The sequence below is a fragment of the Thermobia domestica genome, chromosome 10 (genome assembly GCF_964235325.1).
Source record: "Thermobia domestica chromosome 10, izTheDome1.hap1.1, whole genome shotgun sequence".
NCBI classification, from domain to species: Eukaryota; Metazoa; Arthropoda; class Insecta; order Zygentoma; family Lepismatidae; genus Thermobia; species Thermobia domestica.
This window is the reverse complement of record NC_137463.1, coordinates 104305926-104318073: the sequence shown is the minus strand read 5'-3', so window position 1 is coordinate 104318073 and position 12148 is coordinate 104305926. Positions and strand designations below refer to the sequence as shown.

General features: G+C 35.4%; 1 protein-coding gene across 1 annotated transcript in view; it reads right to left on the bottom strand.

Moving 5' to 3' along the window:
* LOC145662618 (cell division control protein 42 homolog) overlaps positions 1 to 12148 on the bottom strand; it is a 168347-nt gene that overhangs the window by 70358 nt on the left and 85841 nt on the right. The window contains exon 2 of the mRNA XM_081728354.1: positions 6841 to 6899. Coding sequence (XP_081584480.1) covers positions 6841 to 6899 — 59 coding nt within the window. The remainder of the gene's footprint in view (positions 1 to 6840; positions 6900 to 12148) is intronic.

Sequence of the window (12148 nt, the reverse complement as noted above, 5' to 3'; positions counted from 1 at the left end):
GTTAAAATTACTGGGCTAAGGTAAAACACTTTCATAACATCATTACTAAAACAGCACTTTAAAAGCAGCGTCTCACTCATCAAAAAATAACTTCAAATCGATTTTAACAGTGCCTGTTACAGAATTCTTTCGTTATAATTTCCTCCTTAAAATGATTGTGGGTATATTTTCAATTGTTTTAAAGAACAAGAAACTTAGTTCTTATTCCAATACTTACTTACATAAAATTGATTCTACTTCAATAAATATTATAAACGTATTTCTTTCTGGATTTACCAATATATTTCATCTATACAACTTTATAATATATAGAACATGCACACCAAATACTGACATTGAACACAATGACCTAATACCTGAAATTACTCACCAAGTAATGTTTCTCCAATATTTCGAGTGAAACACTCGGTCACTCATCTTCAAGGGCACAAAAATTATCACTGTTGAGACACAAAAAAAGAAATGGTAAGATCGGGATGTGGAAAAGGGCTTACGCCATTGTGTGCCCCTGAGGATGAGTAGCTGAGTGTCTTATTCGAAATATTGTAGGAAAGATGACGCGGAACATTATGATGCGGAACATTATTACTAGGTGAATAATTTTAGGTATTACAGTATGTTCCATACGCTTGATAAGTATTTATCAAGAGCTAAGCTTTTTGAGTGTAAACTTGTATTCTGGTCGCATCTAGTCTCCAGCTAACAGGAGTTAAATACTACCGAATGGCTATTATAGACGTCCTACGTATTGTAGTAAATATCTTCAGTCTTTAAATAGAACTTTACATAGGAAGAGTACAACTGAAATTGCTATCAATGTGTAGCGTAGTAAGTATAGCGTCTACCTAATACATGTACAGCTCGGATTCTATTCTCGATGGGGTAAGATTTATTTCCAGTTATACTTTCGTATCAAAGCGTCTTAGGAATTCTCAACCCCTGTTAAATGAGAGCTGAGGAAACCTAAGCATCGTGGTGACGTGCTCAAGTCATGAAAGTGTGAAGCTATTCCTTCACATAGTTCGTGGACCACACTAGCTTCAATAGTGACACTATTTACCTTTACCCTGTTACTGATAGAGGACGCGGTGGCTCAGTGGTGGAGCGTTCACCTCCGGTGCTTGGGGTCCCTGGTTCGATCCCAGCTCGCGCCGTGAGGACTTTGTGGTGGACAAACACCGTGCTCGCGGGTTTTCTCGGGGTTCTTCCGTTTCCTCCCACTTTCTTCATTCCACCATTTCACTCATTTCTCATTATCACCGTCTCCTTTAGCCTAACCGGCATAACCGTGGGACGTAAAACAAAGATTTCATTTCATTTTCATTATCACCGTCTCCATTAGCCTAACCGGCATAACCGTGGGATTTTAAACTTAAAGATTTCATTTCATTTCATTTCTGTTACTGATAACACCGAGTAAGAGTTTATAATATGGTGTGATACGGCAGTCACTTAATTAAATTATACATACATCTGATGATTAATAAAACCTCCAATCAAATAAATATTAGTATTGAGGTTGCAACTACTCATTTAATATCTTCGTCGGATTTACAAAACTATCAAAAAGTCACAGTGGTTATATAAAAATAAATACTTAAATAAATAAATACAGAAAATTTTTCTTTTATAGCTATGATTTATTAGCGAAAAATTCACACTGATCTACATTAGTTGAAATTTATGGTAAATTCATTTCGTCATTAGTTACAAATCGATTATCATTGTTTTCACCTTCTTTTCAATAAAATATAGAGTTATTTTAGAAAATGATATTGGTACATCTAATCTTATTTGAGACAAATCTAGCCGCATATAATCTCTCTAAACAGAAATGAAACTAATGTTGAGAAAATACGAATATTATAGGTGGTATATTACGTCTGTATGATGTCTAATTTATTGTAATTATTCAAAATGATGCATTTATTTATAATGATAAAAGGGAAATAAACAAGCATATAGTATCAATAAAAATTTCATTATTCAGGCAAAACTGTATGAAAATGTTCCTGAAAAAGGAGAAATGTGTAAAACTACTACGGAAAACAAGGGAAAATAAGTATCTAAAAAAAACTGGAAAAGTATGGGAAAATATGTCAAAATATTCTGGAAAGTAAGCGAAAATGTATGAAAATACCCCGGAAAGTAATAGAATATGGACAAAAATACCATGGAAAGTAAAGGAAAACATATAAAAAAAATACCCTGGAAAGTAAGGAAAAATGTAAAACTACCCCGAAAATCAAGGGAAAATAAATTACATCATTTTGTTCTAATCTCTTAGATTAATGATGTAAGACAAAATAACCAAAGAGGTTAGAAAGAAATTCTTTTGTGAATTTTTGAATTGTATAGTTGAATATAAAAGGTCACGAAGTCCTGAAAAACACATGATCATCTAATACGATTATGTCCAGAATCTAAAAACCTTCTTCGAGCATGATTCACCGATATGCATCACGAATCAATACAAAAAGTAAAAAAGGAACCAAGGGAGGAAACAACAAACAAAAAATATTATGCAACGTTCTGTTCTTTTTCGTTGTTACACCATTGTTATGGTTTACTGCTCGTGATAGAAAAGTATGTCAACTAATATTGCCGACCAACTTCAGGTTTTCGTTCATTACGACGTTACAATTAACGAAAACCTAAATTATATAATTTCATTCTAACTTTTTCTTTTAAAATAAATAGGAACAACACACACACACACACACACGCACACAGAAAATAAGTTTCATGCCTTTCAGCTATTGATGTTGCATTTTCTTGATTTGAAAAGTTTCCAGTCATGTGTTTTTCAGTTTCAACTTCAACAAATCGTCTTACTAAGGTTAGAATAGATTAAAATAGTGCATAAACACATTCGTCAATAAACTATGCATAAACACATTCGTCAATAAACTATATTTGAAGTAATACTTGAATTGAGTGTAGGAACTGATGATCAAAGACTTACATTTCACTTCCAACGCTTAATAAAACAAATAAATTTTGTGTTTTTCGAGCAAAAAAAATCTTTGTTCATGCTCAGAACAAGACGCAAAAACGAACACAGGTATGATCAAGACAATATACCCAATGAAATATACAAAATTATTATTATTATTTTACCTGTATTGTTTTTGCATTATAGATTTCTAAACCATGAATCTATAAGCATAAGTGTGAGAAGTAGGGTGGGTTTTTGTCAGTTCATCTGTCTGTTGACAGGTATCAAAGTAAACACAGCAAAAAATAGCGAGAGTTTTTCTTTTTTTAAAACGGATTCAGCGTTCTAGAAATAGGTTCAATCCCCGCTCTTCTCTCCCAACTCCTTTCGATTTCAAGATCCAATAGTATTTAACAATACTATTGAATACCTACGCTGTTTTTTAACCCATTGATTTACATGCAAAAGGAGTTTTTCTGCTTTCCTAGAAATCAACTGTAATTTTAATGTTTTAATTTTACGGATTTTTTTTATCTAAATAACAATTAATGTTACGATGTTTGGTGGCGAACACCTCCTCTAGACCACTGCAACGATTTTGATGATTTTTGGTACATGAGTAGACCATGCAATATCTTACGTTTTTATAACGCCAATTCGATTATAATGCGCATCCTAAGGGGAAGCAGAGGGGACATAATTTATGAGAAACATTGGGTATCCCACGAGTACGTCAAGATGAAACCCAGTACATAAACTCCTCATTCCAAATAAACAGACACCCGTTCCACTGCTTCTAAAAATTCCCGTTTTCAAGAAGCAAGAGGAGACATTTTATAAATTTTTCGCCACATTGAAAAGAGACGTTCTCTGATGTTGCCGGGTAATCACACCATGGGAAAACGGCTGACCATAGTTAGTACTTATCTCATACTGGATTTGTATCATTTACTTTCATTAAAGGGTGTTTTCTATGTGGGTAGAGCATTCAAAAATTTATGCAAAAAATAGATTCATCACACATTTTTATTGTCACACTTTCATTGAAACGTGTATCCTAAAAGGGAAACAGATTCAAATAGCTTCCACAGCCCTATTCTCTTCGTGTGAAAAACGGGCATTTCAACTAGTTCCTTTTAAAAGTATATTTAAATATTCCTTACTTTGTGAAAATTAAATTCTATGATCTTATAACACACAAAGAGTAAAAAGGTGACTGGCTGGACTGTGATTCGAACCCGGGATCTCCGGCATACCTACGCCACCCAGTCCGCTTCTCAGAACAGCCACTCACTCTCTCTCTTTCAAGGTAGTTCTCTCAACCCGAACCATCTGTAATGGTTCTGGGAAGCGAACTGGGTGGCGCAGTGGTTAACGAATCGGCACGGTAGGCAGGAGATCCCGGGTTCGAGTCCCCGTCTAGTTAGTCCACACTCTGTGTGTCATAGAATTCGCACCTATAGAGGATTCTGGTGTAAAAAAAATCAGTTGTTTCCTCCTTTCATTAGTATCTATGATTTCAATTTGTAAATCGAATCCAATTTGAATAATATTAAATATACGTATCTATAAAGAAATGTATTCTTAGACAAAGCAAGGCACATTTAACTAGACATCAAGAAGAAATCAATAAAATGTTCGTTTCGAAGTAGAATACCTCTCCATGTAGGGCCTATATCAATGAACGTATTAAAAAAATTTAAAAAGTATATCAATGAACGAAGTACCTTTTTAATAGGTAATAGGTACTTCATCCGTTAAAACTTTATTGGATTTCCAATGTTTGGATGTATATCGTAACTTAACAATGTATAACGAAACTAATTTTGTCCCGAGGATGATCAAAGATTTTACTTCGGACTCATTCTGACATCTTTTGTTTTCTATAGTGTTGGAAACTGACAAGGAAAATCCTCATCTTTAGACTCTTACATATTTAAAGTGTCACGGAATATCCTACTAGGTATTTCAATATATTTATTTGAGAACAATTTTAATGGTAGAAATACCAGCATTCTACTTTATTTAGTACATTATTACATATTTTAGACAATTGAGGAAACTGTAGAAAGAATTTTCCATACAAAGTTAAAAAGAAATAAGGAAGAAAGAAAAAAAAACACTTCGAATAATCTGCCGAGCAAAGCGTACGTCAATGCGAAAAATTCCATTCACAGTGTTCTTAATGTTTTGAACTAGGTAAGCCTACAATTAGATATGTTGAAGATTGATGTTTTCCAGTGCACTCAACAGTTTTTGTATTACGTAGTTCATAGAAGATTTCGATTTTACTTCATATAGAATTCTTTTATAGCTTTCAACAGACGAGTAGAATTAATATACGTTTAGACTTATAGAATCACCTCTCAAACACTATAACAGGAATTGTCCTCCGAGGTGTTTTCTTTCTTTTTTATTTGCAAATTACGCAACTCCATTGAATAGTTATCAAATTTGGACATACCTTTAGTACTTGCAAAATGACGAAGGCATAGTACAACATAATTATACAAACTGTTAGGAATTATTCCTTTCCTTTTGCCGAAATTATCCTAAACCTTGATTTTTTTGTTCTTTAGATGAAATGATCCACCTCTGTAAGTTCCCTAATAACGAACCTGATTTAACTGGAAATTGGACACAACCCAATGGTGATGAGCTGTTGTTTCAGTACTGATGATCCTTCCGGTTTATGCAATTTAGTTATATGTAAGAAGCACTGTACAAATCACATGCTCCCACAAATTAATTTTAAAAAATGTGTTTGGGACGCCCACTGGATTTTTTCCATGGAAGGAAGAGCAAAATGTCGAACATAAAATGAAAATGAAATGAAATCTCTAAGTTTTACGTCCCACGCTTATGCCGGCAAGGCTAAAGGAGACGGTGATGATGAGAAATGAATGAAATGGTGGAATAAAAAAGTGGGAGGAAACGGAAGATCCTGACTCAATCCACGCAAACGGTGTTTGTCCACCACAAAGCTCACTTGGCGTGAGCTGGAATCGAACCAAGGACCCTATGTACCAAAGGTGAACGATCTACCACTGAGCCACCACGGCCCCATATCAACACATAAGTACGGTTGTGAATATACAGAAAGCTTTGCTAACATTTTTATAATATAGTGGAATACGAAACTAATGTTGACCTACATATTAATTTCTCATATTATGAGGGAGGAAGGAACGAGGAACATGCAAAGCTATATTCAATATTCTAGTTAACGAGGATAAACTTTAGGCTTACCACAAAATAGACACAAATAAGAATTTTCCTTGTGCCTGTTACGAACACTGCTCCAAATAATAATATAAAGAAAGAAGAATAATACTAAAGCTTCAAAAGTCACTTAAAAACTGTCAAGTTACGTGTATTATTAAAACACGAATAGGATGACCGGTCACGCAATCCGTACCACCGGTCACCAGGATACAAGAAGGCAGATGTCTCATTAAGCACGATTTAAAATTCATTTCATGCCTTAAAAAGACCATAATAGGAAGATAAAAGAAATGAAAGAAAAAAAAAATTAAGTAACCGGAAAAAGTTATTGAACATACTCTACGCATACTCAAAGCATTAAGTCGTGTTAAAATAGACCTTATCAGTACTTTTTCTGCGGAACAGCATGTCTAGACCGGAACGTCACGTGAAAGGGAAGACAATTTCCTGATTTGTGTTAGAAACATGATAGATAATACCCCCTGCATCAAACAAGATAATTAGCGAAGGGGAGAGGAAAGTAGTTGAAAAGCAACTAAAAGTTGTTAACCTATATCTACGCAAATACACACACACAGGCAATATATATACAGTACACACTTTCTAAGTATTTATTTTCTACTTCAAGTAATGAACTTTTTTCAATTCTTCATCCCCCCCCCCCTTTATCTACCTACCTGTCCAGCTGTGTCGCACAACTGCAAACGTATTGGTTGTCCGTCCACATTCACTACAACTGCAAAGAAAGAAGAAAAGCATGTTACACTAAGGAATCACTATGTTCAAAGTAAAATGTGTTTCTGTATAATGTGACACAAACACGAACAAACATCAGGTTAATGACTCGTATTCTCTAAATGTATATCTAAGCTAACCTAAGGCAAATAATACATAAATATTCCCTTTCTGACTTTCTGTAAAGAAATCACTAACAACAAACAATATTACAACTTTGAAAGTAACATAAAAGCCAGTTCACTACAATACGTCTTACTGTTAGTGCTTTCTTCCGTTTAAGGAGCTTTTGATACAGTAGAACACTTAAAATGAAATTTTAAAAAGTAGAAAAATAGTATTTCAATACAACTTAGTTCCTGAAATGAGAAATGTATATGAGCTGTGATTCCAAAATTTTTCTTGCTGTATCCCTCTTCAATTCTTGAAACTTTTTTTTTTTTTTAATTACATCCATGCATGGTTTAAAAAAAAAATCTGCTATACCAGTTGCATACGCAAGCCGACTTCTGGTTTTTATTCCCCTTTAGCAAGATATGCAAAAATAGCATATACTAGACCTATATTAAGATATGTATTCAGATACCAATAATATGAACTTGGAAGGTTGAATTGTCTTATTCATTTTGGAGTTCGTAAAATAAGAAATTGTACCCATTTTTGTTGATTACTGGATAATGGATGTTAATGATCAAGTGAGTTCAAATGGTTTAGGGCCTACTTGTTTAAAAAGCATTAAAAACAAATATGCAGTATAGTGATCAAAATCCGATATCCGAACAGTCCAGATATGACTATCTGTTTTGTCTTAACTTAGTGTTGGAATCCTTTTATTAAAAAAAAAAAAAAAAAAAAAAAAATTCAGACCCTGTTGCGGAACGGCACTAATTTATACACAAAAGGACATTACAACAAAGCAACAGGGTGATCACCGTTATTTCGTCCAACGACAGGCAGCCACTGTTTCGTTTCCCTTTCTTCCCAGATTAAGCGTGGGGAAGAAGGAAAAGGAAGAGGAAGATGGATTTATGTCTTCTATTTGTGACAGCAACCTCTATTGTGTAAACCCTCAAGCAGAACACCCATCTAGTAGTTTCTCGATCATCTATCTATTTCCAGACGAAAAAAAAAAAACTGTTAACTCCCTTAATTGCCTCCATCGACATAACAAAGGCTTCTCAGGGGTTTAACAGAAACCGCGCGGGTCCATCACTTTTTCGTCACGGTTGTGATTAGAATTAATCCCATCAGGTGGCAGGTAGATCGTCCAAGATGACATGAGAAATAACTCGTTAAGTTTGATTATACACACTCCTCCAGCGATATACAATAACATTGATTCTCATGACCTTTTGCTTCTCTTAGTTTCTACTATTCTCCTTCCAATTCTTTAAAACATTTACAGAAAGAGAGTATGAGAAATAAAATAAGAAGAAAAAAGAACACAAATTATATACTAATACTGCTAAAACTTGAATTAGTTGATCAGAATTAATGTGTGTTTCGAACTGGTCAAAATGTTCAAATTTTGTATGGTTAACATATCGTAAGCTACTGGTTATCTTTCTTTTGCAATCGGAAAGTTCTAGGTTCGAGTCCAGTGCCAGCAATCTTGACTAAGGTTTTTCATCGGTCTCACCAGACGAATATTGGATGTTACATTTGAATATAAGTACTAGCTGACGATCGAATCGGTCTAGCTCCGTTAGATTCGTGAGAACACAGATCGCTGCGCAACTTCAAATTTATGCGTCAATGTGTAGGATGTGACTCTTCAACGACTGTAACCATACGCAAAAACAAAAGAGTTTGTCCTCTAGGTCCGTGGTATGATGCGACCATTGTACACATTGTTGTGTATTGCTATCCTGGAGTCATAGGCTTCATCTTCGTACGGTGTTATTGCATGTAATAGAAGCACCAATGTTGCGGAATTATTCGAAAACATTTAACAGGATTACTGATAGACCATTTTAATAACTGTTCTTTCATATTCTCCATCTTCTGCAAATGTGAAGTCAATCTGATGCTTCCTCCTTGGTATAGTATCTTCAATGTGCAATATTTCACAAGCTTAAACCTAGGTATAGTATATCAAGGTCTAGCACCATACCAAGCTTGATCCCGTTCGGATGACCTCGATGTACGGCTTTATATTTTACAAAATATAAGTCAAAATTTGAAAGGCCATAACTCAAAAACCGAAAGGTTGCACAATATACTATTTCACACGCTTATATAGCAGGTTCCTATCAACATGCCAAGTTTGATTCCAATCGGATAAGTTCGGTATGTGTTCTTTCGTTTTCGAAAATCTCACTCAAAATTTGACTGCCCATAACTCGGAGACAGAAAGCCTCCACAACATATTTAACATATTAACATAGAAGATCAAGGTCTACTATCATGCCAAATTTGAGTCGGATCGGATAAGTTCGGACGAATTCGTACCCGTCCTTTCAGTGGCCTTGATTTTTCACTGAAAAATCAAGCGAAGAACAAAATAAATAAATAAATAAAATTTGTAAGGGATTCTCTGTATTTCGGATGTTGGCAGTCCAGCACTTCTAATATCTTTAGCAGTTCTGATAGCTCTTAGTAGTTTGAAGAATATCTCAGTTACAACTTGTTTAAAACATTTTATTTTACATAACCAGGTGAAGACTATATAAAACCTAATCTAAGAATGTGCTGGAAACACTGGATAGAACTACCACGAGTCTCTGTGACAGAAGCAAAATGGCGAACAAAAACGTTTTAAAAATTGGGAGATTGCAGCAGGACCTCTATAGATATAACATACATCTGCCGACAGGAGCTCTTCTTTTCGGGCACGAAGCTGCTGACACAACGTGATTAAGTAACATCATTATATTAACAACGGTCAAGGGCCACCCGTCGAACGAAACAAGAATTAACTCGTAATTTTATATCAGGCCTTATATCATTGTTCTACAAAAACTGGAAGTTATTATATAGTGTGTCATTCTGTAGCATAATTATGGATTAGAACAATGCTACATTCCATTTTGGCATCTACTACCTTGTACTTTTTTTTTTTTTTTTTTTTTTTAGATCTGATATTATAGATATAAAGACCGACAGTACTAAATCAATTAGTGCTTCGATTATCTCCTTCCAAAAATCAACTGATACCAGATTTATTGTCAGGTTCTACAATATACGAGGTACTTATAACTACTGTTAAGAGTGCAAGGGCTGCGATGGTTCAGTGGAAGAGCGTTCATTCCTAGTGCGTGGGATACCTGGTTCCATCCTAGATCACGCCAAGTTGGCTTTGTGGTGCACAAACATTGTGTCATCACTTTTCTCGGGGATCTTCTGTATCCTCCCACTTTCATTTCATTCTTTTCATCATCACCGTCTCTTTGACTGTAGACGGGATAATTGTGGGACGTAAAACTGAAATATTCCATTTCATTTATTGAGGGTGCACAGTTTTCGAGGCAGTAGCAACTCATGAGAGTAATCAAAAGTAATGCATGTTAATAATGAAGGTAATAGTTAAGGAAAACTAAAATAAATAAATAAATAGCCCTACTAAATTGCATTCAGAAAAGCAATGTGATAAGCCCTAGTAATTAATTTGTTCAGATCTCATACAAAAGCTGTCACAATGTTGTCTGGCTTTGTTCGTGTTGAAGTTTACCGAAGTCTTCAGCAGCGAAGTTGTATGAGGCATGACCCTAAACTGCTTGGTTGGTAATTGGAGTTTAGCGTTCCTTTTAAACACCGAAGCTACATGAGACAAACACCTACATTGTAAGGTGGAGTCCGAACCATCGTAACAAGTTCATATTTCAAGTTTTTTCTCACTGTGACTTACCAAGAACCTACCCTGGCACCGAAGGCTCGCGCGCTAGCCACTACGTCAGCGGGGAAATCTATCACATGGGCCTACAATTTTTTATTTGATTGATTTGGAGTTTAGTTCCTCTTTCAGCAGCGAGGCTATATCAGACGTGGTCCTACAGCTTAACATGGCATCTGAACATGAGCTCCGCCGGGAATGGAACCTGAGTGCCCCATGCCAAAGGCGCGTACACTAACTGCTTAGCCGCCAAAGGAAAATGAAATCTTTAAGTTTTACGTCCCACGTTATGCCGGTTAGGCTAAAGGAGACGCTGATGATGAGAGATGAGTGACATGGTGGAATGAAGAAAGTGGGAGGAAACGGGAGAACCCCGAGAAAACCCACGAGCATGATGTTTGTAGCAGCCAAAGGAGCTCGATCTACAATTTAAGGTGGTGTATACGATATTGCAAAAAGTTTTACCTTTCGAATGATGGTCAACTAATTGGTTTCATTTTATACACACAACTAGACGATAACATCTTCACTTACATTGCAACATCGCTCTTGCAAATGGTCCAAAATTGTTTGTAGAGTGAATATAATTTCTTCACCTGTCATTAGGACAAACGCAAAGATAATAATAAAACATTGCACCTGTCCTGGTGAACTTGAACAGTGTTAATAGTAGGGGAGCTTAAGGCAAAAAAATGGCCAAACCCTGCACTTTGTGTTAAAAAGGTGCCACTTGGATATGTTGTTCCCCTGATCCAACTAAACAGGAATCGAAGTGGCCCCACTCCGACCGGTGGCCAGAATCCAATATGGCGGCTATCAAAGATGGCCGCCTCTGCGAATTCATAGTGTTGATTTTAGAGGCCTATATCTCCTTAACTAATAGTCCAATCTTCACGATTCAAAAACTAAATGACTTAGAAGATAACAGGGTCTGATAAATGAGCAAAAGATTTTACCTAACACTAAAATTAACACCTACAGAAATTATTTAATTTGGAACTTTACATTTTTTATGATGGAGTTTACTCATATTTTTAAAAATAACAAGTAAACGGCTGGGATTATCGAAAAAGATGTCGTATAACTTTTTAAAGAGTGTTAAATTATCTTTCGTTTGGTGTATATTTCATTCAGATTGGTTAATAAACAACGAAGTTATGATAATTTAAAGATTCAAGTTGAGTCAATTGATTTTCCCAAATTTCGAACGAGAGTTCATTTACCGTAATAAAACATCACTGATGGATGCTGCATTGTACGAAACGGATCATTCTCTTGTGATGTGTTCTTCATAAGTCCCATTTTTACCAGAGCACAAGACAGCCTGACCGAGCCTGTTTATATGAATCCAATATGGCGGCCATTAATTATCATCTATAAAGATGTCTTTTTCGAAATATTTATTGCAGTATCTAGAT